This window comes from Echeneis naucrates, chromosome 6 (genome assembly GCF_900963305.1).
Source record: "Echeneis naucrates chromosome 6, fEcheNa1.1, whole genome shotgun sequence".
In the NCBI taxonomy this organism is placed as follows: Eukaryota; Metazoa; Chordata; class Actinopteri; order Carangiformes; family Echeneidae; genus Echeneis; species Echeneis naucrates.
This window is the reverse complement of record NC_042516.1, coordinates 15,035,765-15,063,668: the sequence shown is the minus strand read 5'-3', so window position 1 is coordinate 15,063,668 and position 27,904 is coordinate 15,035,765. Positions and strand designations below refer to the sequence as shown.

The following is a 27,904-nucleotide window of genomic DNA, read 5'->3' as shown; positions in this document are numbered from 1 at the left end:
CCATCCACAGCTGACTGTCTCCCCGGTCCGTCTCTCACTCTCTCCTCCAACTTCTCTGCCTGTTTCTCCGCCTCCAGCTCCGCCGGCCGCTCCCATTGGACGGCAGAGCAGCGCTGGAAACAGGTGGCAGGATCTGGGGGATGAATTCAGCAAACAAATGTCTTATTTATTATACCCGGATTATTTGGGTGCGGTGAGGGTGTGGTGGTGGTGGTGGTGGTGGTGGGCGGGGGGGGTTCCTCAGAAATGACACGTGACATGTGATCCCGTCATCTGCCATTTGTGGCTGTACTGTACTGACTGACTGTAATAAAGACTTCATGTCCTGTGGGGCACCTGTTACACCCACTGAAGGGAGCTGGAACAGCCCGAACCACAGGAAGTCAGAGGTTCACTTGAATATATAGTGAGAAAATACAAAACTGTGGTGGAAAAAAAAAAAAAGGTGAGGTGGAGGACGCACAGGAGGAGTGCTTTGCCTACATGGGGAGTACAATTTTCATTTAACTGATTGAAATTACTCAAATGACATTGGCTAATATGCTAATATGTTTATTTCTCACTACAATATGTTCATATATTTTTATTTTCATAAGTAAATCAATTGTATTTGTTTTCTAAGTGAAGCTACTGGATATAATAGCCCTCACAGAGAATTAAGTTGTAATGAAAATAATGGGTTATTATGAGAATAATTAATTCCCCAAGGAAAAGAATAAAAATCACATCAAAAAGCATTTATGATGGATAATTTCTTAGAAATTACTGTGCAGTTTTTCTCAGTAGAGTCTCTGGCTCCATTGCTAGCTGACTAAGCATTTTAGAAAATCATTTGTAGATCATATAGATAAATGACATAATCCTCCACAATTAGACTGTTGCACCTGGTCTAATCTGTTTAATATCATGGTTCTCTGTGTGTGTTATGTTCTTCCTTAATCGGATGAGCCCAGACACCAAATTGTGTTGGAAAGGATCAGCCCGTTTCCTTACAATGGGTCAGCCCATCCTGTGATTATGCAATCTGACAGACATCAGTAAAGCACATCATATCATGTGGGGGATGACTGTGATGTGTATTTATACAACACCAGTCATATGCCAATGCTTCACTCACTAATGTTAATGTGGATAAGGACAGGTGTTATGCTTCGTCTTTATATCCCATATTTATTTGCAGGGTTTTTATTTGTATGTGTATATCTGCTATGTCCGATTCTTTAAATATGTCCATTTAAATTTGACATCATCCATCCACGAGTAGTAAATAAACATAGTAATGTGTTGTTAGTGCGATTTCCTTGACAGGTGTGATGGACAGTGGCTGGTAAAGCCTTCTTGGGGTCACAAAGGAAAGGTCAAAAGTTATGTCTGGGCCATCACAGATGAAAGACATTTATTTATTTAGTCTTACTGAAAATAATGGGCCAAAACTGTGAGATAGAATGAGAGAAATTGGACAGAACACTAAGCATTTGGGAGTGTATGTTTATGTATTTGTTTGGTCTGAGAGCAGCGGCCGAGGATTAACATGGGACTGGATGGTTCAGGTAAGGAAATAGTTTGGCAAAGCTTTGATTATCACTAGTTGGTATTCAAGAATATAAAGCTTACGTCTTAACAGTCAAAGGCTATTAATCAATCAATCAATAATCAATTAGAAATGAGCCCGTGTTTGCTTGTGTGGATGAAGATGTGGTATCTTCTCAGTTTTATTTCACTGTAAACTAAAATTTAGTTTACACAGAACAACCAGACTCGCCATGACAGTTTCTCCTTCAAAATTTAGCCTGTGCTCAAGCAGAAGTCAGGTTATATACATTTGTACTTATTACTTCATGTGGATCTAACATTTCAGCCGTATGCCTTTGCTTGGGCAAACAGGTGAACATATATGCGTATTTATAGTCTGTCTGGAATGAAATGTCACCTATGAAGAGATACATTGAGTTAATAGTTTGTATCGCAGTATGTCCAAGAATGAGAACTATTTCAAGGATATTGGTCTCTAATAAGTACACCAACAAGTAATTAATTTCAATTACATTTTCACTTGTCTCCTATATAATGATTTGACAACTAAATAATCAAATCAGACAATATACATGGAGCCAGCACTTCAAAAAAAAAAAAAAAAAATATGAGAAATTATTCCATTATGTCCCATTATGTCCCATTTTCAATCAAATTTGCTCACACTAAGAAGAAGATACTGATTAGATATTTTTAATGCATATACTAAATTAAATTCTAGTGCATTCACACTTCACTTTTGCTCAGAATTTCTGTTTCTTAAATATTACTTCATTTATGTCCACAAGAATTCTAATTCAAATGGATGATTCATTCATATTAAGGCAAATACAAACAGTAGTTTTGAAGACATGGCGCATGAATGGTATTAGCACAAGAAACATTTATTGCTCTTTGTCAATTTAGTCCTCTTATGCACTGACCTCAAACCAACACTGACATTGTGCTGTGGTCTCTTATTGTTTGCATTGCATGCCGCTGGAAAGCCAAGTATGAGATGAGGGATCGTTTCGATCATCAAATCCAAGCTTCCTCATTCAACAGTCCAGAGGAAGACTGGATCAGCAAAACAGCCTCTTAATGGGTCAGCCTCTTAGTGGAATGTTCAAGAAAGCATGAAATGCTAAATAAATAAATGTAAGGGAGTAGATTGAATGACTTTGTACTAAGAAACTACTGAAGTAGAGGAAATGTGTTTTCCCAACATGAACAGGTAACTAAAAAAAAAACAAAAAACAAAAGAGTAAACCTGAGTCGCTGTTGACAAAACAAGCATCACCTTGGATGTTTTTGACTGCTTTCTACCATTTTTCAGAACCTGTGATTAATTGATTAATGGAGGAGATAGCCTTTAGAATAAAACACAATGAGAATAAGCCTCAATTGCTTGTGTAAATAAACAAATATGAATGTGGCAAATTTATCACGTGTCGTTTTTTTTTGTTTGTTTTTTGTTTCCTTTTTCATCTTATCCGCTCAAATAGAAAATCTCACCTAAATTATATAATGTAATACCAATTCAGGCTAAGCTTTGCTGCTTTGCCAACTGTTTCTTTACAGCTGCTTTGCCAGTAAAACACAGGAGATAGAGAGAGATTTGAAAAACACCACACATACTATGAAGTACACTAAACAGAAAAAAGGCCAAGGGCGACAACAGGACTTACAGAAAATAAGGATGGTGGTCGACCACTCGGCCCGCCTTTCACAAGTCTTAATATTGCTGACAGAGGTTAGGGGGCAGCTGAGAAAGATGGAGAGTTTGGAGCGATGAAAGCACAGGGGAGCGACATAGAGGACAAATGATTGGCCCCTTTGAATGAAAGAGTTAGCCCACAGTACTGCCCTGCAGCGAGTGTCAGATGTGTGGTGTGAGAAAATTGTGAACGAGAAAGTGAATAATAGAATACAAAGAGCAATGATAAAGCAGGGGAGGCAGTTGCCATGGCAACGCTGTAGTGTACAGAAGTGTTCTTGCTCAACGCGATAGTCTCCCTCGAAGTTTAAAGCCACATAAAAACTCGACTCCTGGAAATGATACTGTATAAATCACATACAACTTTTAAGTAACACAACAAGTGAGTGGGTGGGAGAGGAAATATGGGAGGAAAGTCATGCGTTTGGTGTAAAGACGGGGGAAGAGTACAGTAATTATGAAAATTGGGACAATAAGACACAAGAGGGAAAGAGGGAATGATTAGATGCTGCCTGTAAGGACACAAAATTACAAACACACCTTCACAAATAGCAATCATCTAAATTATAGAGATGTTCTTGGTGTGGGAAGACAGAGGTGTACGGGTATTCATGTTCTCATAAAAACCTTCACAAGAAACCAAATAGACCTCTCAAAATGTACCCAGGGTCCAATTTCATTAAAGGCTGACAGTGGCTATAAACAGTAGTGTCCACTATGCACATAACTGACAGTTGTGGTTCATTTAAAAAATTCAATAATGGTTACACTGCAAAATTTTTCTAAAGTTGCTGTTATCTCACTTGTCCTGGAAAAAGTTAAGGCTGTAACTTTAAGAGTGTGTTTTGTATTGAGAAATTATCTTATTGCTTATGAATTCCATTCTTCATCTATGTGAACCATCTGAAGTACTACGTGACCGCCAGTAACTAATGCTGGCAGAAAAACCTAGTGGAACAGGAAGTACAATATTTTCCCCTGAAATGTATCGGAGCCCAAGTACAAGCACCCTGAAACTGGGCTTCATACAATATGAAACGTCTGTGCTGAATAAGATAGTTCCACTCTGATGGAACTGCAAGGTCATTCCACGAGGAAAAGGAAATGGAGAGGCAGTTTTTCTGGGACAGGCACCTGTTGTTGAGCACATATTATAACTGGATGATAAGTAATGATAAGTGCATCGCACCGCTACATATATCTTCTTAATAGAGCTCTGAGCTGGCCCCACACTTTCAGACAAGCTTTAATCATTGCCCGACTCCAGCTCCATTGTGTCTTAATGGCTCAGAGTGCTGTGTAGGCTAACCCACTGCCCAAAGATGGCCACTGTATGCATCTGTATCACTGTATAGGTCTTTGCACAGCAAACAGCACTCAGACACACACCACATCAGAACATCAGCACAGTTTCATTACACTGAGACTGTCAGAAATTCCACAAACAACAACTAAAATGCTCACTGCTCCATGTCATGTGTTTACATAAGTTGACTTTGCTGCTCACAAGTGTCTGCAGCTGTCATGCTACCAATGTTTGAAGATGTCAGAGGCAAACTACAACTGTCAGTCTGTGTCAGCATGATAGCAGGGGCATCGATGTCCTGGATGTGTGCGTTTGTGTCAGCTCTCTTCTGACTAAAGAGCACTGGTCAGCAGACCCGCAATACTGCTGGGCTTCCTGTCAATCACATTTTTCCTGTTGCTTCCATATTCAGGTCCATTTTTCCTCTTCAAAATTTCACGTGCAACAAAAAGATTTTTAAGACAGAGATTAGAAAGTGAGTTCATCTTTAGGTCCAAACGTGTCCAGCTTGATCAGCTGATGTAGATGCATCATATGGCATGCCTGGTTTCTAATCAAGATGGTGACTCCCTCACAGATGATGACTTGAGCGAGGATTCCTTCAACATATGTCCTAAAGTTGTTGACTTCAGTTGGTCCAACTAGAACTGCCTCTCCCCTCATATTTGGCCAGTGTGTGTTGTTTGATATGATATTCTACTACTTTTTTGCTCTACGCTCCACATAGGAATTGTCTGCTTCCTTTACTGATCAGGAGCAAGTGAAGTTTGTGCTTCTCCTGGCTGTCATTTTCGTTTGATTGATTGATATAACTTGTACATGTGCTTAAAAGAGCTCCTGTCTGCATCATTTACATTTGCTTTGGCAGTTTATTTGGTATTTTTCATGAAAGAAAATGTCTTTATAAGTATTTTGACAGACCAGGTACACTGCTGTTATTCTTAATTTTAGAGCCATTTTTTAACTCAGAGAAACATTTTATGTTTTATGTTTTTCTGTCAGAAAAGAGATAACACAGGATAAGGAAGAAATGGTTAAGGACACACAACAAAGCTCCCTGGACGGACTCAAACCATGGACGTCAGGGTTCATGCTTCAGGCTTTAAATCCTCAGTAATCTTTGATTAGAAATTGTTCATCCATTTCATGGAAACACCCATTAATGAGCACAACAACAAGTCTATTTGAATCCTTTAACAATGTGAGTTGTGCATGTAGGCAGGATTTCAGATATTTGGAATGCCAACCTTACCCCTCTCCTAATCCCACCGTTGATCGGACATCACCCTCTCTTCTGTTTATAGCGGCGAAGTTGATGCAATGGAGGGAAGAAGGTGGCGTGTCAACCCGATGTGCATCTTCATACCTCTGAAAGACAGTATCAAATTTAGGCCACTTTTAGTGCACAGGTATCAGAAAGTCAAGGTCTCAAGCTTTGGAAAGGCATGCCATATTGAAGGCTATGTGTCACCGTTGATTGAAGAGGCAATCAACTAAGTATGTGTGCAAATGTTTGCAGCTGCCCTGATACTCATTTTTAGAGGAGTTCAAAGCTAACTGTACTTCCAGAGTGCCAGCATGATGGTAAAGTCTATGCAGGGTTGGAGTGTGCAAGTTAGAGGTGGCTACAATCTTCCTGACTCGGCTATCTTCCATCTCTCAGCTAAGAGCCAATGTCTGGCTGCTATCAGATTTTCCAATACTCAGTAGTACTATGCACAGTAATAATCACAAATGCATTCACTTACAAAGTTAAAGAAGGAAGATCGTACACAAACGCCTTCAGTGTTAAGTGATAGTAAGAAAATCCAAATAACTGCTTACACTTATTTGTTGTAGATTAAAAAAAAAAAAAGACAGCATCAAATCAAAATACCATTTTTAAAATGTCTCAGTGATAAAAGTAGAACATTTGCTCAAAGCAGGAGATATTAAAACGATAAAAATCATACTGACTGTGGGTTTCTCACTTTGCCAGTAGTTACATCTTCTGGTTTAAAAAAACGGCAGCTGCTGCTTTGTAACACGTGTTGACCAAACAATTTCGAATCAAGGTTCCTCTACCTGCTTGCTTTGGAGCTTGCAGCTGTCTTGCAGAGTCTTCATCAGCGTGAGGATCTCTGTAACAATGGAAACATAAACGATAATTTTGTTGCATGACTAACCTGGCACTGAACTCAAAGTTCAGCCGAGGGTGATCGCTTTGTCATTCGTTTCACATGAACTTGGTCATTGATGAAAGTAACCTGAGGATGGTCCATCCTTCCATTATATATACAGCTCATCTGTGCAGGGTTGTAGAGGAGCAGAAGTCAATCTCAGCTCTCATTAGGTGAGAGTAGGAATGTCCTGGACATACAGAAACAGAGACAAACAGCTATCCAAGCTCACGGGCAAATAAAAGTCAGAAATGAGCCTAAATGTGCGTGTCTTACTGCACAGTGGAAAGAAGCCAGAATACCTAGGGGGGCACAGGGAGAAGATGCAGTCTCCAGACAGAACGGGAGTTTGAAATCAGACATTTGCTGTGAGAGGAGAGTGCAAACCACCTCCCTGATTATGCTGAAATATGAAAAGGTTGACCAAAGTTAACATAATTAATTGTAAAGGGGACTGACAATATTTACACATAATGATGTTGAAAACCATGCAATAGTTGTCAAGAAAAAAAAAAAACATAAAAATTGACTTTATAGCAGCGCCAGAAGAAGAGACTGCAGACCTCCAAAGATATATTATCTGACCAATGTGGATTTTGGTGCCAATAACTCAAGGAGCTGTTAAGATGTCAATAAAATACAATCCGATGATTTACAATATTCAATAACATGTTGCTCCTGTAGAACACTCCCCCACACTGATGGACTGTTGTACTGTGGTTTATGATATCATGGTCAGCTTGGTCAGTTTTAGTCAGATATCACTGTTGTATCCAAACTGTGTCATTTTCATAATACTGAGATGATTGAAAATGCCATTTATTACCTTTAGTGTAACATGGCACTTTTCCCAGAGTGCTCTTTTATTTGTGGATGCTTTTAAGAGCTGACACTCCAACCCCCCCCCCGTCAATGCTTTGATTATAATTATAAATTTTTACTGGACTCCACAGGTTCTCATGATCTTGCGTTTTTATTCAGCGGAGCTCATAAACCACTCCTTTCCCCGCTCAGCCTTCATGTATTCCCTTCTTCCCCTCTCTCATTTATTTCCATTGGAAAGCATTGATTGGTTCTGTGAAGCTCTGTGGTCTGGACTAATACTTCACTTTGTGCAGCTTTGTCCTGTCTTCCATCCTTCCCCACATCGTGCTTACTCTTCTGGCTATATCATTAGTGCTCCCCTCGTCCCACTATACAAGAGACAGTATGAATCTGACCTGATTGGTTGAGATCCTGATCAAAACAGACACTCTCTACAGAGCAATGGGGACATCTGTGTTTATAGGTTTATGCAGGTGCTTTTGCCATGGTTACTTACTTCAGAGGAGCAAAATCTGATGTGACTTTAAGTATTATTACCTAAAGAGATATGTAAATTCATTACACTGTTGAGTTACATAATGAGATTCCTCTTTCTGCAGTTTTCCTATGAAATAAACCACTGAAGGGGCATAAACAGTACAGCTAGTTACAAGGCACACTGGTTGGCTAACAATATGGCTGCCGTGGCCTTGTATCTTGACAAAAACAAATGTTGTTGAAGCAAATACAAGACAGGATCCAACACTACGCTGAACTGATTCAGGATTAGGCACTGAATATCATTAGTTGTTCCCAGTGAGACAGCACACTAAATGGCTTGTTCAAATTTTCAAAGTGTTAATGCATCATAGTAATACACTGCAGAAACAGTTTGAAGTATCCCTATTATCTAACATGATTTTTCAACACATAACTAAAAAAACTAATCAACTGAGAAAAGATATATTCTATTTTTGTCCTTATGACGATTTAGATTTGTATTTTGTATTTACTTTGTATCTATCACAGCTTTTATTTATATAACCATGTTGATAAATTTTCATTCAGCATATTCCTGAATGCTTACAAATATCTAAGAGCACTTATGCTACACTTGTCTGATTAAAGTCTCTGCTGTAGTTGTCTGTACTGGTACAATCACAAAGAAGTTGAATCTTTTGTACACTGTGCTACACAAGTAATAATCATGGGTTTTGATGACAAAATAGATTTCAATCTATCAAAAGATTTAGATTTCTTTGATTTCTGTAAGCTGCAAAACTAAAATTGGCTCACAGAAGATAAACGTGTAAGAGCATGAACATACTCATACTGGCGCAGAGTGATAATGAAAGCAAAAAGGCGAGGGCAAAAAATATCACCAGCTCGCAATAACAATACAATGTGCTGGTCGACAGATAAAATATTTGTGCTGTGCAGATGTGCTGATGAGGAATAGACTCACAGATTTGTCTTGAACCCACTATGATTCCCAGGTTGGGGTTCCCCCACAGCACCAGTGGCTGATTTTTATTTATTTATTATTATTATTATTTTTTTTTTTAAAAGGAGCTTTTCTCCACATGCTGCGTTCACGCGTGCACACAATCCCCAGCCTGAATGCGGGGACAGGTTTCCATCTGCTGATTCTGTCGAGGATTGCAATGGGTTCTGCAGCTACTAAGAGCCATACTCAACCTAAACGCCTGCCAAGGAGAATGAGCCTCTGCTGTAAAGATTTGCATCTTACACTCAAACCTTCAGTCTGGAGAATCTCTCTGCAGTTGTTTGTCATCCTAGCACATTTTCAGTCCATTGGAAACAGCCCGACAACTGCAACACAACCGACAACACAATCAATGTCTCCATGTCATTCAGACACCGCGTCCCCTGGGTGATGTAAGGCCTGTTCTGGAGGAGAAAGCAGGTGATAAAAAATATAAATAAAAATAAAATGGATAAACAGTTCACAAACATCATTCATCTCAAACATCGCTACATATTTATTTTATTAAAAAAACAAAAAACTGCATACTCCATTAAAACATCAGGAAAAAAAAATATAGAAAAGAATTTCAGATGATTTACAAAATATATACATGAAACCTATACCTATACATAAACACACAAAGACCTATACATTTATAATTAAACAGTGGGGCCAAACGGTCTAAGTCCAAAAACTAGATATTTTCTTCTTTTAAGCCCCTTGTTATAAATAACTCCAAATTAATGTCAGATTGAAACAAATGCAACAGATACTAAAACAGTGCATATAAATGTAAATCAAATGTATGTAAGTAAAAAAGTTAAAAGTTTAGCCTCCGCGCTGTGATAAGGGAGCTAACCACACCTCAACCTGTGGGAGGTGCCACTCTGTTCTACAGGGGGATATATCATTTCAAGCTTTAAACCATTTCAAGGAACATTCATTTTATACATCAAAAAAAGGAACCACACTAGACTGCTTGTAGCATCTTGGGGTTCTGAGTCCAGTGGCTTTTCCTTTGGGGTTACCAGACCAAATTCACATCACAAGATATTACAGCCCAAACAATGTGGATTTGAAGTTGTTGATCCCCTCTCTCCTCATAAGGACATTACGCACTACACTAAGAAATGAATACCTGACTAAACATCTGGTAGTTTCTGGAACTAGACTCAGATTTGGATCCCACTATACATCTGTGTGTTCATGTATTTGTATATACCTGATGTATATACCGCATCATCCATCTACATATAATCAAAACAAGAAGAAACAACACGCTCTCCTTAAACAAAACTGTCCTTGTCTAGCAGTTGTCAACAACTGGCCATGCAAGAGAACCTGAACCATAGTGTATATTGATTTAAAAACAATATGCATGCATGACTTTAGACACTTTCCTGGACTCATTGGCATGGCTAGTTACTGATGACATCATTGACAGGAGTGAGGGAAAACACAGAGGAATACTAAGAAAAACACACAGAACCTCTAGGACACAAAATTAAATTTTAGGAGGCATGGACATCAGTAATTCCATATAAAAGCACAAAAACTTTGGGAGTGATTGAAGGGCCAGACTGATCTTGGTTTTGCTAATGGAAACAACAGCAACAGCATTTGAATGGATGGACAGATATGGGTGTCGAGAAAGTTTAAAGCTGGTTAGAGCTGGTTTAACTCAGAAAAGGGCCCATTCAACGTCCTTCGAGTTTGTACCGGGCTTAAGCCAAAAATGTTGCACAGTGAATGCCAGTAACTGATCAGAGTAAAGGTTTCCATTAATCATCTTCTATGTACAGTGAAAGCTTTGCATGAACACTGTAAGCTGGGACTGTATTGAGTAAAGACTCATTTCAATTTTTACTTGAAATCTAACTGTGGCGAGTGCAATTAAGCAAACAACAAAATAGACCAAAAAAAAAAAAAAAAAAAAAGATTCCTGCTGAGAGAGTCCCTTTAGTTCTGCTCTGTCCTCAAAGAAGTTGCATGTTTTCCATGCAGAAATATGTAGGGAGCAGGAAAAAAAAAGCACTTAATGGCACAGGACTTAAACTTGAAATTAACTCAATTACAATTACAAACACTGCTACAATGCAAGCGCAATGTTAGGTTGGACAACCATGAGCCCTTGTTAGCCACCCTAGCTCTCATGGTAAAATCAGACAATAAGTGGTCTAAAGAGGGCAAATCTTCTCATGCAGCAGTTCGAGAACCTGAAACATTATTTTGCACATCAGGAACAGTGGGAAAATAATAGCAGCATATGCCAAGCACTGCAATTACAGACAAACTGAAAATATCATAAAGATATAAATAGTATAAAGGATCCTAACAAACATAGTAATTCTCTTGCCAGTTATCACAGCTCAGCAGCAGTGTTTGTAATGGTGACTTAAAACTAATAATTCTTTTTCATGTAGTGTTTACATTTTTCGTACACCCCCTGAATCTCTCCCTCTCTGTCAATCAACTGCGATCCCACTCACCCTTCAGGCTGTGCCCTTGCCATCTCCTTCATTCATTCTGTGCCATTATGTGTCTCTCCATCACTTTTCCTCTGCAGCCTTTAATCGTGTTGCATCAGAAGATACAGTTGTGGCCACTGGCTACACATGATTTGATTGTCCTCTTTTCCATATCTGGCCCAGGCTTGTGCTTTTCTCTCCGCAAATATTTATTACCAATTTAAATATGTGCCCTATACTGTCCTATGCCTCCTCTTGCTTGTATTCCATCTCTCCTCCATTTCTGCTGCTGCCATATCCCACAGGGACATTTGCTCCATTGTTGCCAGTTGCTTCCCCCGCCTCAAAGCTCTTCTCTTCAAGTGGTTTACCAATCCAGGCACCATAACCGTGGACCCTGAGAGCCTCAAAGAACTGCTGCTTAGCCTTCTGAAAGGACACGGCCAACATCTTTGCCTGGGCGTAAGACGGTAGGGAGAGAAGGTCTGTGCGGCCACACCGCTGGCACAGAGAGCGGAACAAATAGAACAAGTTGGACTTGGACACACGGGACACAGCCAGTTTGTTCCTACAGGAAAGACATTGGAGGAGTGTTAAGGGTCCATTAAAAAAGTGTTTGTTTGTATATGGGGTTAAATTAGGTTTATTAATGTTTACTTATTTATCTTATTGTCAAAGTTAATGTCAATGAAACATATCTTATAATTCTTATAAACCTCCCCATCACCACAAATTTCCTCTAATAGTGCCCAGGGGCTTTTATTTACTCGACTGCAGAGAGTACTGGGCCTTTTATAGAAGGAAGTCTTATCTAAGAGAGGAGGCCTTTATCTAATGATTTCTCTGTACATACACTAGCACCTTCTCTCTAAACTTGATGATTAACTTGCACTTTCTTATGGGCAACATGTCTGCATGCTGTGTTGTGGAAATGTGGTGATATGAGATACAGTAAAAGGTAGCTACAGTCATTTAGTGGTACCTGTTGTTTTTTCCCCAGAAGGGAAAATAAGAGGCATTTACAGATATTGCACACACACATTTAAATTTAAAAAAGACCAAAAGACATATAGGTATTCAAATATCTAATAAAATATCTATAAAAAGTTCCAAAGGTTTTAACTCTAATTTTAGATTTATAGCTTTTAAACATTAAAAAAGAGCACAAAAAATGTATGTGTGTTCTTTTTTCTTTTGTTGAACATCCCATATTTCTTATCTTGGGGCTTTGGACTATTATACAAAACAAAAACACAATTATTAACACAAGTTGTTCTAACTTCTTGTGGCTTCTTCAAATATTGTTTCTTCACAATAATATGGTGCTTGATCAATAACAGGCCATGATAAAAGACAATAATCTTGAGCAGCACCAAATTCCTTAAATAACAAGCTACAAACTGAGCAATAACAGACTACATAAACCCAAGTGTGTGAGGTTTCAAGAAACAATGGGTGCTACCACTGGAAAAGACAGGGTTCAGTTTGGTGGTATTGTTTACTACATACCCATCTAGTTTTCCTTTAGTGCCGTCCAACACCTCTACACTGTGCTGATCTGGAAAGCTCCAGTTCACACTGGACTCCTTGGTCTTGCCTGTGTGACGTGTGGAGTCATATACACTGACTCTGCCCACCTACAGTCCAGCCAGGTGGTGAGGGAGAAGGGAGGGGCAGAGAAAGCATATTTTGTTTAATCAGGATAATTTAGTGCTTCACTGAGAGTCTTTCCAAACAGAGCATGTAAAATGTGTTGTGTAATGCATGTTTCAGTGTGATGGCTGCATTAATTGGAGACAGTTTCTGAAAGCAATGAGTGCGCTCAAAAAGCAGCTAAAATGAGGAAAAGGCTGGACTGTCTGTTGTTGCCAGCGACTTCATTTCTAGGAGACTTTGTCTGGTGGTGCAATCGTTACCTTCCTGCTTTTTGTTAATTGATGAATGAGTCAGATTTTAAGAAGATTAAAAAAGAGCAGAGAAGAAAACTTTTGCACAGACACAAATTACAGCGTTGGCAGCCAAATTGATGAATTTAGTGAGAATGAGATCAATTGATTAATTTCCAAGTGTGACATTGCCAAAACATTTATGGTTACCTCTGGGTGGTTTAGTTTGAAGGGTGGAGGAAGACTCTGGGTGAATGTTTCACTGTCTCTGGCCAACCGACAACAAACAGCACGTGTAAGGTGACCGTGGCTGTACAGATAGCCTAACAAACGAGAACAAGGACTCATTGTAAAGTATATTTGAGGCAACAAATAACATAAATCTGGGAATCCATCCAAGGCCACTGACATTCACTCTCATTTTGGTCACAGTATCTATTCGCCAGCAATAACAATGCAACAATTGCTACCAAGTTACCAAGTGTGATGGACTTTAAGTAGATGGGATGCAGGAAATGGGTGAGCAATGCCCCCTGCAGGCCCAGCACGTTCCAGCGCAGGATCTTATCACTGCAGCTCATGGTTCGCAGCCTCTCTCCGTGCTGGATTCCATCCCAGGTGGGCACAATATCACTTGACTCCACTGGGATGGTGCCCTCCCCTGGCACAAACAACACCACACACTTACAAAGGTCAATCCTCTTGCAAGGAATAATTTTCCTGAATGTAGCTATGTACAAAATCCATTTAAGGAGGTTCTGAGGTTCAACTCTTACCATTCTCCACTTTGGTGCGGAGCTTGCCCTGCTTAGCATTCTCAAACAGGGGCTGATGACCCTCAACTTCATCCCCAGCCTCACTGCAGGACTTATCAAACAGAGCACCATCCCCACAAGGTGCCGTGCTATAAATGGAGGCATAGGAGAGACATAAGAAATTGATGACACCAAAATGATGCATGGTTAAAGAATGGATGACTAACATTGATGCAAACATGACACAATGATGCATGTGACTAATGGACAGGACAAAAATTAAAGATGAAAGGTGGAGGGAAGGAGAAGAATGAGAATGAAAACATCCATTACTCCCACCTGATGTAGAGGTGAAAGGTGATGTCAGATTTTACTTGCAGTTTATTTTTCTCCCCTGGCTCAAATATACTGTTATCTGCACCATCATAGTGCCTGAGAAGTTCACTGTACAGAAACCTGAGAAGAAAGAAGATAACCAATTAGACTTAAAGATAACATGCAATGGACTTGGATGGGGGGGGGGTGGGGGGAAATAAACCAGGAGATAAACCTAAAAGAACAAGGTCCATTTCTACCTAACAAATCCCCTTCTGGAGATGATTTCAGCGTGGCAATCATTAACAGTCTCCCCTTTCAGGCTCAGCTCCTCCCCTTTAACACAGCGATTTCCTAACAGCAAAAAAAAAAAAAAAAAAACAACAGAGACACGTTCAATGTCAAAGAACATAAGAATGCAGCTCTTCTTGGTCTGCAGTGACCTAGTTCTGTTTCAGTTTTCTTACAGCACATGCCCATCAGCACAGAAATCCCCCCCCAATTAAACATCATGCAATAATGCAGTAACAACACAATTTATTCTATAGCCAAACAATTCCTCATACGCCTGGTGTCTACCACCTCAAAGGTTATATGCTAATGGTCAGTGCTATACCAGTTCCCAGGCTGACAACAGTTCCCAGGCCCTCCCCCCTCCTCATCACGATGGTGGCCAGAATCTTGCGACCCAGAAGGCTGTGCTGGATACGTGTGGTCAAAGCGTTGAAACGCTGGTGGCTCAACATTGCTATCTGGTCATGCAAAGTGCTGCCACTCACTGGAAGCTAGAGAGATGGATGCATACAGGATAGGACAGGCAAAAGAGAAAAGAAATAAGGATTATTATATATTTGGAATATGGAATTTTCTTTTTTTGGCCTACACAATACAAATAAAATTTTGTGTGTTTCTACATCTATGGTAGATTACACAAAAGAATGAAACAGTGACAAGTCCCGATTTAATAATCCTGGGTGACAGATGTAATTCAACTATTCAGTGGGTCATATGGACGTTGACAGTCTTTCACCTACCACTGGTTTGGGAGACAGTGATCTCCTACCCTAAAGAAGTCCTAGGTTAAGTTATGTACTTTCCTTCATTTCTGCTAGGTGTTACTTTAAATGGACATCGCCCTCATAAAAAGGTAGGTAAATTGATATATAAAGTGCAATAAGAACTGAGTAGTTCCAGATCCCCAAATGGCTTAAAGTCACACCCAAATATCAGTGTTTATTAATCCACTGGCAAACTTCAAGAAATTAATAACAGTAATTCAGTATGATTCTTCAAAGAAAAAAAAAACTGCATGCATAGCAGGATAAGAAATGTAGTTACAAAAAAATAAATAAATAAAATAATAATAATAATAATAATAATAATCAGCTCACTTCAGCTGGGATAAGCTCCCCGGTGCGAGCTGCCCTCTCAGCTTCTCCAATAAGAACCCGTAGTGCAGCATCTGCTGCTTCCTGTTTTCCCTGCTTCTTGTTGGACGCACAGACTGGAGGGAACCACCTTCCCCCCAGCTTAGCCTGGTAGGTGAACCTTACAAAGGCAAAGAGAAGGGTTATCAGAGGATAATGCTGACTGGGTTTTTCCTTTAAGACCCATGGATGCACCACAAAGGTCTTCATTAACTCTCCATACTTTCAATTATAATTTTTTGTTTTTGATATATCAAATATTTTTCCCAAAATACATGGGGACCTGGTCAGCAGGAATTTTCTCATTTTGATGTGAGTTTGTGCATTCAAGCAGCTCAGACATACTTAGGCTCGTGTGGTGGCCCAGACTGATCCACCAAGCGGATCTCGGCAGCAAAGCCTCGGGCTCTGGCGTACTCTAGAAGACCTGAAACTGCATTGTTGTTCAGGTGGTTGATGAGGTCACCAACCCCTGCTTCATGTGCCGCTCGCAACTCATCTGCAGTTAGAGGGGGCAAACTTGTAGTCCCAGAACTACCACCATCACTATCACTGGAAGATCCTAGGGGCAACTGAGGCTGGATAAGACATGTGGGAGTGGGGGAAAGAAAAAGAGAGATTAACAGTGCTGACTAAAGGGAGCTGAATAATGTGACAGAATATCTGTTGTTTCTCTTAAGTTATTCCACCCATTTGGGGTATTTGTACAATGAACAACTCCAAATATTCTCAGCCTTTCACTACATACCTTGTTTAGCTGCAATCTCCCATCAGACATTAATTCTTTGACAGCTTCCTCTGCTGCCAGCTGTCGGGCGGCCTTCTTGCTTGGAGCAGAGGCCTCAGCAAAGAAGCTTTCGCCAACCTTCACCTTGTACATGAATCTAATCATAGGACCAAGAAGGTGAAATGTGTGGAAAGAGAATGAGGCAGGGAATTATTTTGGTATGTAACTGAGATCATGCAGCACTTTGTTATGTTACTATTCCAGAATCGTGAAAGATCACATTTAGAATAATCAGCAGAGGTGCTCGGGTCACAGTAACACAAGAGCCTATGGTGTACTGTACTTGTAAAACCAAAGCATTCAACATGGAGAGAAGGTTACTGATGGAAAACAACGTTTGCATTGTATCACTCCGCCAACCCAGCCACCTAAACAGATAAATAATAAACAGAAAGAGTGGAACAGCGTGACTCTTCATCAGCTGACTACAGCACTTAGTACAGCAGGATGGACTGAACAAAAAAAAAAATAATCAACTTCTTCCTTAAGGTAGAAATGCATGACCACAAAGGACCTTGGTCTAAAAGTTCTTGGGCGAGTGAGAAACAACCAAAAGGACAGATTCAGGGGGATGTGATGCAGTCTGTACCGTGGGTCATGTGGTGGGCCTGCCTGCCCAGTGATGATGAATTCAATGGGGTTCCCACTGCGCTGGCTGTACTCCATCAGGACAGACACTGGATTTTTACCACCAGGCAGGGAGCGTGACAGCGGCGGACGAGGTCCCTCTGACACCCCCATCCCTTCAACGCTCCCAGAGCCAAAGATTCCTCCCATACTTTCAGCTGCCCCCTGGCACACAGTAAAAAATAAAAGACCCATTTAAACTTATTTTTGGTGGCTGTATTTTAAAGCTGAATATTCTTTCAATGATTCATTTTTTTTCTAAAGCTTTGTAACTACTCACAATTATTTATATTGATTGAGTGATAATGTATAGCAGTTTTGCTTGATGAGATATACAGAGCTTGGCTAAATTCAGTTATTTGTTACCATCAAGAGGCAGCAATTAGATGCCTGGGCCAGTTTTTATGGCATTGTCAAACAAAAATGCTGGGTTCTCAGCAAGGGGGCAGGGTTTTTATTAGTTTATTTCTTTTGACTCTGGAAGAATATTAATTTAATAATCTAAAAGATGTTATGAGTTTGCTTTGGAAGCGTCATTATTAGCAGTATTCATTTTCCCCACAAGTTAGTAATCTATAATGGAATTACAGAAATGTATGCTAATATTCTTTCCAAAAAACTAACAAAAGGCTTGTATACTCAAATATATTTTGTGTTACACTACAAGACTAAATTAACATTTGATTGGGTATTTGTGGAAATGGGTAATAGTGCCCAAAGGAAACCAAATGTAAAAGTAATGTGTGATATTGTGTATTCATATTTTTCACCCATTATTCATGCTCTTCAAACAGCCCAATGCAGAGTAAAGAAAAGAAAAAGTGATCTGAATACTTCTTACATGTTACAAAGCAATGTAAGAATACTTCGATTAGATTAACTCTAAATTTTTGCCCATCATGCCAAGAAACTTACAATTGTGTCTGGGAGTAGGTCCATGACTTGGTCTGTTCTGCCAGTACTCCCATTGTCTCCTGTGCTGGGTCCTCCTTGCATCTCTCCAATGAGAATGCGCAGGGCAGCTGCTGCAGCGTCCTTTTTTGCAACCTTCTTACTGGAAGCCTCAGCAACAGGAAACAGCTTCCCATTGAGCATCACCTGCATACGGAATCTGACAGAGTCAAAGAAAATATCCATGAAAAGTTCAACAGCTACAGCTCTCAGAGTACTGTTTGACATAACAACCAAAGTCATTTAAAGTGCAAATTGGAAGCATCTTCTTTTCATTAAGGCAGCTGTATTCCACACATTCAAAATGGCTTGTCATTAGGTGCTTTATAGAAAGTAACAATCATGTGAGCAAAAACATTTGATGATGAGAACATGAGCGGAACTGTTTACCAGACTAACACCACAACATATTGACTTGTTTCCCTTTCTAAATAATTAGTAGCTTGTCCTCTGTCCTGCTTGTATGTGTAAGTTAGTTTGCTTTGTTCATTGTTTGTGTGGATTGGTCATAGCCTGTAGTGAGGTAGAAAGGCAAATATTGGGTCTGGTTCATTCCAAGTAACATTTCAGATGAGTAGTACAAGTATGAAGACGATGACCTTTTGTATCAGTTCAAAGTTTAGATCATGCCACTGACCTTGGGTCATGAGAAGGCCCCGACTGGTCAAGCAGCAGGAACTCGCAGTTGTGGCCCAGATACTGGGCATACTCCATGAGGCCGCTGACGGGGTTCTTTAGTCTCACTTCCTGTAATTTGGCCCACAGGTTCTGTGGTGGTGGAGCAGCCAGTGACACAGCAACAGTGCCAACAGAGTTGGCCTTCTCTGCTGCAAGTTTTTCAGCATCTGTCTCTCGGCGAATGGCATTGAGGAATTCAGGGATGTCATCAGTGGCCCACTGTCCTTCGTTGGTCTCTTTGTCTTGACGTGAAGCGAAGGAGTGAGGATGGAGGGAGGAATGGGACTGAAAAGAAAAGAGCAAAGAGATGAAAGGGTTGATAAAAATGCATGAATGCAAATCCAAGCAAGGCAGTATTATCACAGTAATACAGTAGTTTAACAGTTAGGAAAATGGAACTGCAAAGCAAAGGGCTACTGGATGGTAGATAAAGCCTTGGGAAAAAATAAAAAAATATATATCAAAAAAACATCTGCAGCTACAACACATTTTCATCTTGTGCTGTTCACAGGGGTACAGCATCCAGCACCTGGGCTGGTCCCTGTGTCTACTTTTCTAAACTGGGCTCATGTTAATCTGACGCTTCAGATTAGTAATACACTAATTCTTAATACCTCAGACAACCGACATATCAAATAAGATGAACTTTCCTTTTAATGCCACCAAATAAACACAAATATAAAAAGCAAAACATAGGAAGTTCACCTACTGCTTCACTTTGACATCGCTCTGGCATCCAGCCCTCTGGAAGTGGTTTTGGCTCCAGGCCTGGTATTGGTGGTAGTGGTGGTGACGGCAGGACAATGGACGCTCCTCCTTCCTGCTCTATTGAAATACCTTCAACTGGGGTTTTATGTGCAACTTTGAGGCTCCTCTCCATCCTCTCTCTGCGGTGAGGGGAAAGCTCCCAGATAGGAGGGTTCCCTTCACCATTTTTAATGACATCACCTTGCTTCTTCAGTGAATAAAGGGTGGAATTTACCTGTTTGCTGGTCTTAAATCCCAGATTTTTAGCAATGACAAGAGCAGTTGCCTTTCCTGAACCAAGAAGGTACTGCAGAATTTGATTCTTCTGCTCTGCCATCATGAGATGCTGAAGCTCCTGATCTGGGGAGCTGGTGGTACCACAATGTTGCTTCTCTTCGTACTGACGTTTTGCTGGTGATTGAGATGCTTCAGAGTCAGGTGACTCTAAAGAAGAACTGTAAGAGGAAGTGGATTCTGTGTCAGACTCTTCTTGTTTGACCTGTACCTTGTTTCTTGCTGGTTCTGTCTTTGGCTCAAACTTGGCTTGAGGTTTTGGAGGGTGCCCTGGGCCCACACACAGAAAGGATTGTGGACTTTGTATTCCAGGGTTTTGCTCTTCCTTGCATCCGAGAGGCTCTCTATAAACAGTCCACTCAGGAGGGTGGAGTCCTTCCTTGGAAGCTTTCTGTGAGCGTTCAAGAGAGTAGAGGGCCTTGTTCACTATCTTTTTGGGCAGACGCAGTTTTTTAGCTAAATATTTCGCAGAGATACTCTCACTGGGTTTCAAAGCAGCCAAAGCCCTGAGTACCTGGTCCTGGATATCAGGAGTAAGAGTGATGTTAATTGTACCAAACCTTGAAATTTCTGAGCTGCTGAATGTAGAATGTCTGTCAAATCTTTCTCCTCTGCTCTGTCTGTCTCTGTGAAGAGACAATCTCTGAAAATTGTCACACAAATCTTCTGTTTGGGTGAACCATTGTCTGTTAAAGTGCTGGTTCTGGTTTTTACCTTGTAACTGGTTGTAATTAAAGTGTTGTGGGCCTTGTGAGCCTCGTGGAGGTCCTACAGTCCGCGGGCATGCAAAACTTTGGCCATGGCAATACCCACCTCTACCCCTTGGGCCAGTATTGGAGTTTGAATATCTGCTGTATCCTGAGTGGGGCTGATATGAGGAAATTGGTGGCCTGATAGGTCCAACTCCTCCTCCACCTCCTTGAGGACTGGCTCTAAACTGTGGAGCCTCAGATCTGTGTCCTCTCAAGAACTCCTGCTGTTGGTAATGAAATGAATTGGGTCCAGGACTGGGACAAAAATTCTGATTATGAGAATTTAGGTCCACTGATTTAGAGGCTTCTTTATTGTGGCTTGCTATGGATGCAGTGGAGGGAATGTGACAGGGGGCAGGAGGTTGTATGGACACTACGGGAGCAGAAGGACTGTTGTAGTGACTTGAATATGTGTTCTGCTGTAGGCCAGCTCTGGGGTAGAGCGAGGCTGGCCCAGATCTTTGGCAATTCTCCTTGGCCTGGAGATGGAGTGTTGGACGTTTGTGGTAATGTTCCTTGGGAGGCCCTCCTCTACCTCTGCTCATAGCGCAAGAGGTGAGGGTGAAGGAGGCCGGTGAGCTGGCTGTGCAGCTTCTGTATGAGTGACTGTCCTCTGTCACAAACAGCAGATCCTGAAGAAATGTCAAGACAGGCCAGTTGCAAACTGAGAGCACCTAAAATACAAACAAGAGACAATGTCAGACGGATATTAATATGAATATGAATCCAGCTGAATGGTGAAAACATTGTCCAGAGGGTAAAAGCACAAGTTCTTGTTCTGCTGGCATGCCTCAAACCAGCTGTCCTTGGATAAGTCTTTGAGTGCATACTTGCTATAAGGATAGAGTTTTTATGTCACTCTACATCTCCAGTCCTCCTGACATATATCAAAAGGGGAACATTAATATCAGAGTATTACAGAGAAGAATGAAGATTAAATACAGAAGATAAACTCAGAGATACAACAACACTGTCTACATTAATGTCGCTGTCAATGTCCCCAGATTATACCCCCACCAGTCTACAAGGCTACTGCAAGGTGACATACAGTCTTCCAGTCACACTGAAACTTAATCCCAGGGTAAAAGGATCATGATTAATAATTCAAAACTCCCTGTGACCATTCTGCTTTATTTCTGGCCTTACAAATAATTGCTAGATCTGGATCCACAGCAAGGTTGAGGGGAGAGTGAGACACCAAAGTGGACAAAAGGGAGAGTGTCAAGGACACAAGAACATAAACAGCTGCCGGTTTATGATGCACTGGAGACAGAACACCCTGCAGTTGCTAGCCAACACTCCTGAATATGATGACACTTCTTTGAAGAGCTAAGATAATTCCTTTGCCCAAACACAGATGGCCATGACCAAAAATATTCATTCAGGAGAAACAAGATCCTGCGAAACAGCATCATTTAGAATTCCAATATTCTTCAACAGTACAACAGACATTGATTCAGCCTCAAGTGTCATATCTGACAACACTCAATAATGTCTATATCAGTGAGACTGACAACACCTCATACTGAGTCGGGTTTCATCCCCTCTGGCCCAGTCAGCATCATTGGTCTGTTACATAGAGCTGAACAGGCCCAATGCTGCCACATTAATAGAGAACACCATAGTGTTAGTTCATCACAGTAACTGGGACAGACAGGGCCGGCAGCCCAGGGGCCAAACAGAGCTGGAGCTGACTCATCTTGACTCTGATGCAAAGCAACAGTTGACAGCCAAAATAACAACTACTGTGATTTTCAATATCCACTGTCATCGTGCTCCTTTCTGTTCTGGGCCTAGGTGGAGCAATGGGCCAGACAAACCACTTGACAACTGATGAGTCAACTCTTTCTCCTGCTTTATGTTGTCCTGCCAAGAAACAGCCTAATACTACAGCCAACTTCACCCAACGTGTTATGGAGCCATTTGTGTCTTTGCATTACTTAACACTGCAGAAATGAGACCCAGTACATTGCTCCAGATTCAGTGCATACATTCACACCTGTATGCAAATCACATGAAGATGTAGCACATGGCCCAGTCGGCTCTCAGGGCGCTGTGGATCTCACCAACAGAAGTCTGCAGCGGTGAATGCAGCGGGAAATGTTAACGTGGCTGCTCCTGCAGCCTCACAACTGTTGAGGCTGTGAAAAAAATAAAAGTAATACTAATAATAAAAAAAATCTGCATACCACGCACGAAACGTGGAGTAAAGACGTAAAAATAAACACGCAAGTGCAACTTTAAAAGTACTTTAAACCAAACCAAAACTTTGAAATCCCTCGGCTGTTTTTAGTTTCATCTGTAAAACGATCTTTTCCGACGCACACGGTCTTCCGCTTCAGATGAGTGAGATCCGGTCAGCAGCTCCCAGCATGTCAACACCAACGAGCCTGCTCGCCTTTATACACCCGCTACTTGTTGTGAAATATGGTTCAACACTGTCACACCAACAAAGCTCAGGGAAAGGAAAGGGATACGGCGCTCGACTGGGGCGAAAATAGTTTCGCTTTCATTTCTGAAGAAAACCTAGCTATCTTTTGAGTCACGTGGTCCTGAGAGGCACATCAGATGAGGACAGGGTGTGTAAAATCACGGGAAAACTACAGCTCCTCCATTAAGGATGATGCTCTGAGACCAGATAAACAACCAATGCGCCCCTTTCGCTGCAAGGACACACTGGGGGGCCGGGGACACACGACACAGGGAGGGACACAGGACACAGGACTCACGACACACTGGGGGGCCGGGGACACACGACACAGTGAGGGACACAGGACACACGACACACTGGGGGGCCGGGGACACACGACACACTCGGGGACCGGGGACACAGGACTCACGACACACCGGGGGACCGGGGACACAGGACACAGGACTCACGACACACCGGGGGACCGGGGACACAGGACACAGGACTCACGACACACTGGGGGACCGGCGACACAAGGCACACGACTCACGACACACTGGGGGACCGGGGACACAAGGCACACGACACACTGAGGGACGCAGGACACTACCACGTGCTTTCATCAGGCTCTCGTGATTCACGCGAAGCAGGAGGGGAACACGGGGTGTAGTAACCAGGGTGGTGTAATGTGGCGAAAACACGTGTGCAATCAGTTGAAGGACACGATTAGCACAGCAGGGTCATGGACGTGTGCGTGAAACAATAAACACTCACCCGATTCATACAGCATTAGAAACTAGAGGGGCATTACATACATAAAGTTAAAAGTTATTTGTGTAAATGATTAATTTGTTCATTTAGTCAAATCTGTGTTCAAGTCAATGTACTTCCGATAACCAGAGATTGTTCACATTTTTATTTGAATGTTTACATCCAAGGGAAAACAGATTTAGCGGATACAGTCAGCTAATATTCAGTCCTGTACAGTCAGCGCAGCTGTGATGAGAAAAAAGCATCATATTCTAGACAAGGCAACACGTGGCCGTTACATTTTGCTGTTTGAGGCTTTAAACAGACTCTTCGTTCAGGTTTTTCTGACTCAGAGGAGATGGTGGATTTAGTTCCTCCTTTGAATGAGGGTCAGATTATTTCACCAGCAAGACTCGGTAGGAAACTCTTTAGTCCTCGTTTACAAGCCTCCAATTATTCTTGTTGAAGCAACAAACGGACGTAACCTGAAACCCTGCAGTGTTAGACGAAGTTAACACACCTAAAACCCTCAGCGGGACATGGTGTCAGACTTTTTCCGGGGTAAAGAATGAGCGGTGCTGCTCTCGTCCCTCCTCCGGCTAACGTTAGCCTACCTGCTAGCTCTGCACTGGCACTGCACCATTTTTACCTACCGCCTGCAGCAGTCACTTCACTGTCTGCCACCGCAAAACACGCACACTGCCGCCCCGCACTGACCCGAACACACTGTACGGAGGCCGCTCCCTGCTTCATCCGTTTACCTGCAGTCTAAGGTGCTTCTCCTCCGCCGGCTCCTGCTGGCGTGAAAAGATGTTAATGCAGCGACGGAAAAACAATCAAAGAATTATTGCCAACAGAAGTGACGTAGAACGCTGGCGACTGACACCGCAGCCACGCGTCGCATGAGAGTGACGCACCAGGTCGTCATCACCATGACCGTCAACATCACCATCACCATCATCGTCATATTTTCCTTCTTCCTAATTTCCGGGAGACTGGTGACTAATGGCCACGTTGGCTCCACTCACAGGCTGCACTAAAGACAGCCAGTTTACAACCTGACTGTTTCTGTGGTTTGTCTTGGTTGTCTGCATGTCCACAAAGTCCAGCTTCATCTGTGCTCATCTTCACCCCCAAGTGTCGCAGTGAAGACAGTCATGTGCTACATAACAATGATCAAGTTTCTTTGTGCCAGAAAGTGCCCTCACATTTATGTCTCTCTTCATTTATGCCCCCTTAACCACCATATGAGCTGCCTCATTGGTTCCACCCCCCAACATTTATTATCGACAGTTCCCCCTGTTGTATAGTCTCAACTGAAGCCAAATATGAATTAATTACTATTCACAGTTTGACCTCCTCATTCCACTCCAATGGCCAAATTATATGCTCCTAGACAGCCATTTGCATTTAATCATTTTGACTGGTTTGTAAAATTTAGATTGTCCTGTTTCGGAGTTTTCTATCTGCATAAATTTGGAGATAATGTCCGATGACGCTATAAACACCACTAAACTACCACATGTTCATTTTATTTTTCTTCTGAGACAAAACTTGCAGGTGAATGGTAGAGGTCACTCCTTCCTCCCTCAACCTGAGCATTCCTATCTCTTTATTTGTTGTGAAAATTAGGTATTCCAATCCACGCGTTTTCTTAAACTGATTTTAGCAGGCTCCCCCCCCCCCCCCCCCCCCCCCCGGTTTTTCTTTAGTTAACTCATATACTGCTTTGGCAAGGTTGTTTGTCAAATTCTCAGTGGAGTTTCTCTCATTTCTTCAAGTAAATCTTGAAGTGGAAAGGCCCCATAACTTATTACCAGTGCCTTTGCTTGTGCTGTCTCTTAAGAGCAGATTTTGCTGCTGCTCTGCCACTTCAGAACACATGTAATCTTGATCTTACAAGTGCTCTGTGAATCATTAAGTGTACCTTGGGCAATATGTGATGTCCTTACTGACACAGAGGGATCGTCCTCCATTGCATTACACTTTCTCACCAAGTTACAATGCTGTCTTTCAATTTCCATTTCCACAAAAGCCTTAATAAAAGAGAACTCAGAGGAATTTTCAGTTGTACATCCTGTCAGTCTGTTCTCTTATTACTAAATACAACAGACTTTTTCTCTGAACATGTTAAATCCCCTCTTTCCTGCCTATCATGTATTTCATCTAGTCCCTCCTGCTCTATCTCAGATTTGAGTTAACCATCTCTCCTCCTGGCTATAGACCACATTTCACACAGCACCTCTGCTTCAATAAATCTGTTAGAAGCTCCCTGTGCAACATCTTTCCATGAGTTTAAAATGGTAGGTGTGCTTCCAAAATGTGGGAAGAGTTTCCTCCTTTCATATTATTAAAGAGAGTCAGTATTCAATTGCAGCACTCTGCAGCACCTAATCTCTTAAAGACCCCAAAGTGCATGCCTTCTTCCCTTTAGCTGTTCTTCCAAATTTCTTTATAGCTCTATTCTTTCAGTTAAAAAGACAGATTGACATGATTGTCTGCTTTATTTACAGAACATTGGATATATGCTGCCTTAGTGTCTCCTTTTCTTCTTACCTACCTCATCAATGTTTGCACACTGCTAACAGCCTTCAACCTAATTTCACAATGCCTTCTTGCTGTGTATCACTCCCACCATGTCCCTCCTCTTCTATCACTAACATTATCCTTTTCTTTAAAGTCCAGACCTTCAGTGAACTCCTGATTATATTTCTCTAACAGATCTCTCCCCACTAAGACCTCAGCAGTATCTTTCCCTGCATTTGTTGGTTAATCATTGTTCTAACGTTAGCTCTCAACCTTTTATCGTCTTTTGCTCCGCTCTCAGTACTCCCTCAATAGCCTGTTAGCACAGTTTCCACCTCTGACTGCTGTGCCACATTGTTTTATCCACTGCAGGAGACTTCCTGTCTTTTAGGGTCTTTCTTCATAATAAAGCAGCCTGCATTATGCAATACGGTTCCATAGAATTTATCCTACTGTCTCCCCATTTCCAGTTTTAATGGTGTCATCACATCTGTCATCTGGTAATTTGAAAGCATTCCTCCAAGTTTGTCAAAGTGTGGGTGTATTTGCTATCTCTGAACTATCTGAGCAATTGTGATGAGATATTTTTTGAATGTTTATAGATCAGAAATCTGTAGATTTATTTATAAAAAATAATCAGAATAGAACACACAATTTACTGATAATACATTTTCACTTTTACTGAAGTTGAATTAAAATGTAACATTTGTACTCAGACAAATGTAACAGTGTGGTGTTAGTACTTCTTCCTGCCTTCTTCACAGAGGAGCAAAGTGAATACACTGATCAGAGCTGAAATACTTTGGTCTCTCACCTAGGGCTTTTATCTTGTGTGACATTTGGAGGACTAAATAACTCATGTTACGTGCTTGTGGGCCCTTGGGAGACCACAGATTTTTGGGCAACTGACATTTTGCACTTTATCAACACATCCTGTGGGTGTCAGCATTACTCTGTAAATGTGCTGATGTCAGACTTGAGTTCTTCGGAAGCAGTTAAAAGAAACAAATGGCTTTAAAATGGTCCTATGTCATTAGTGTTTATACATGGGATTTTTCTGTTCCTCATTCAATCTCCTTTTAAAACATCGTGTGGAATGACTGCTTTTACATCCATCCCCTGTATGGCCCTCTTCATAGCTGTCCCTCAAAAATACAAAGCCACTCTTGAGGTCTATACATCGACAATGGGCAGCAAATAGTCTTCAGTGAAATGATAGAGGATGACTGACATGCAATATCAGATAAGTGCAAATTAAAAATGAGCTGATAGACAGAGAAGCATGAAGAAGTTTAAGCTGCATAGGTTGGGGGTAGGTACACCTGTCTGTCACAAGCTGATTGACTCCAACACACAGCATCTTCCTCTTCACACGAGTCCTCCTTTCAGTGTGTTTCTCACCCACTTCTTTTTCTGCGGCTTGTTTTTCCTCTCTGTTTCTCCTCCCTGTCCTGCTCTGCCACGGCTGACATCACACTCTCTCCTCTTGTTTTCTACAACCCTTCTTCTCTAATCTGGATCTCTCTCTCCTTCCTTCATCTTCT

The 27,904-nt window shown here is 41.4% G+C and overlaps 1 protein-coding gene across 3 annotated transcripts; it reads right to left on the bottom strand.

The window, feature by feature from the left end:
• Positions 1-9,483: 9,483 nt before the first annotated feature.
• On the bottom strand, positions 9,484-24,670 carry adar (adenosine deaminase RNA specific). Of its 3 annotated transcripts, none has more exons than XM_029504791.1 (16): positions 24,596-24,670; positions 19,591-21,348; positions 18,841-19,166; positions 18,168-18,363; positions 17,215-17,417; positions 16,587-16,722; positions 16,184-16,416; positions 15,803-15,959; positions 15,028-15,196; positions 14,672-14,765; positions 14,436-14,552; positions 14,118-14,245; positions 13,820-14,002; positions 13,552-13,664; positions 12,965-13,092; positions 9,484-12,023 (listed from the first exon to the last, which is right to left on the bottom strand). In XM_029504791.1, exons 2-16 carry the CDS (start codon positions 21,217-21,219, stop codon positions 11,699-11,701), a joined length of 4,137 nt encoding a protein of 1,378 aa, XP_029360651.1. In that variant the 5' UTR covers positions 21,220-21,348; positions 24,596-24,670; the 3' UTR covers positions 9,484-11,698. The 3 variants fall into 3 exon arrangements, with proteins under 3 accessions (XP_029360651.1, XP_029360650.1, XP_029360652.1); XM_029504790.1 differs by lacking the exon at positions 24,596-24,670 and adding an exon at positions 22,674-23,096; XM_029504792.1 differs by lacking the exon at positions 24,596-24,670 and adding an exon at positions 22,864-23,096.
• Between the last annotated feature and the right edge of the window lie 3,234 nt (positions 24,671-27,904).

What these genes read in the sequence shown, in the direction of transcription:
- adar (XM_029504791.1), bottom strand. Translation starts at nt 21,219, where the DNA reads ATGAGCAGAGGTAGAGGAGGGCCTCCCAAGGAACATTACCACAAACGT. An exon ending in GGCCCACCACATGACCCACG is followed by an intron (nt 16,723 to 17,214) that starts GTACAGACTGCA and finishes TCCTATGATTAG; the next exon opens with ATTCATGTACAAGGTGAAGG. An exon ending in TGTTGTCAGCCTGGGAACTG is followed by an intron (nt 14,766 to 15,027) that starts GTATAGCACTGA and finishes TTTTGCTGTTAG; the next exon opens with GAAATCGCTGTGTTAAAGGG.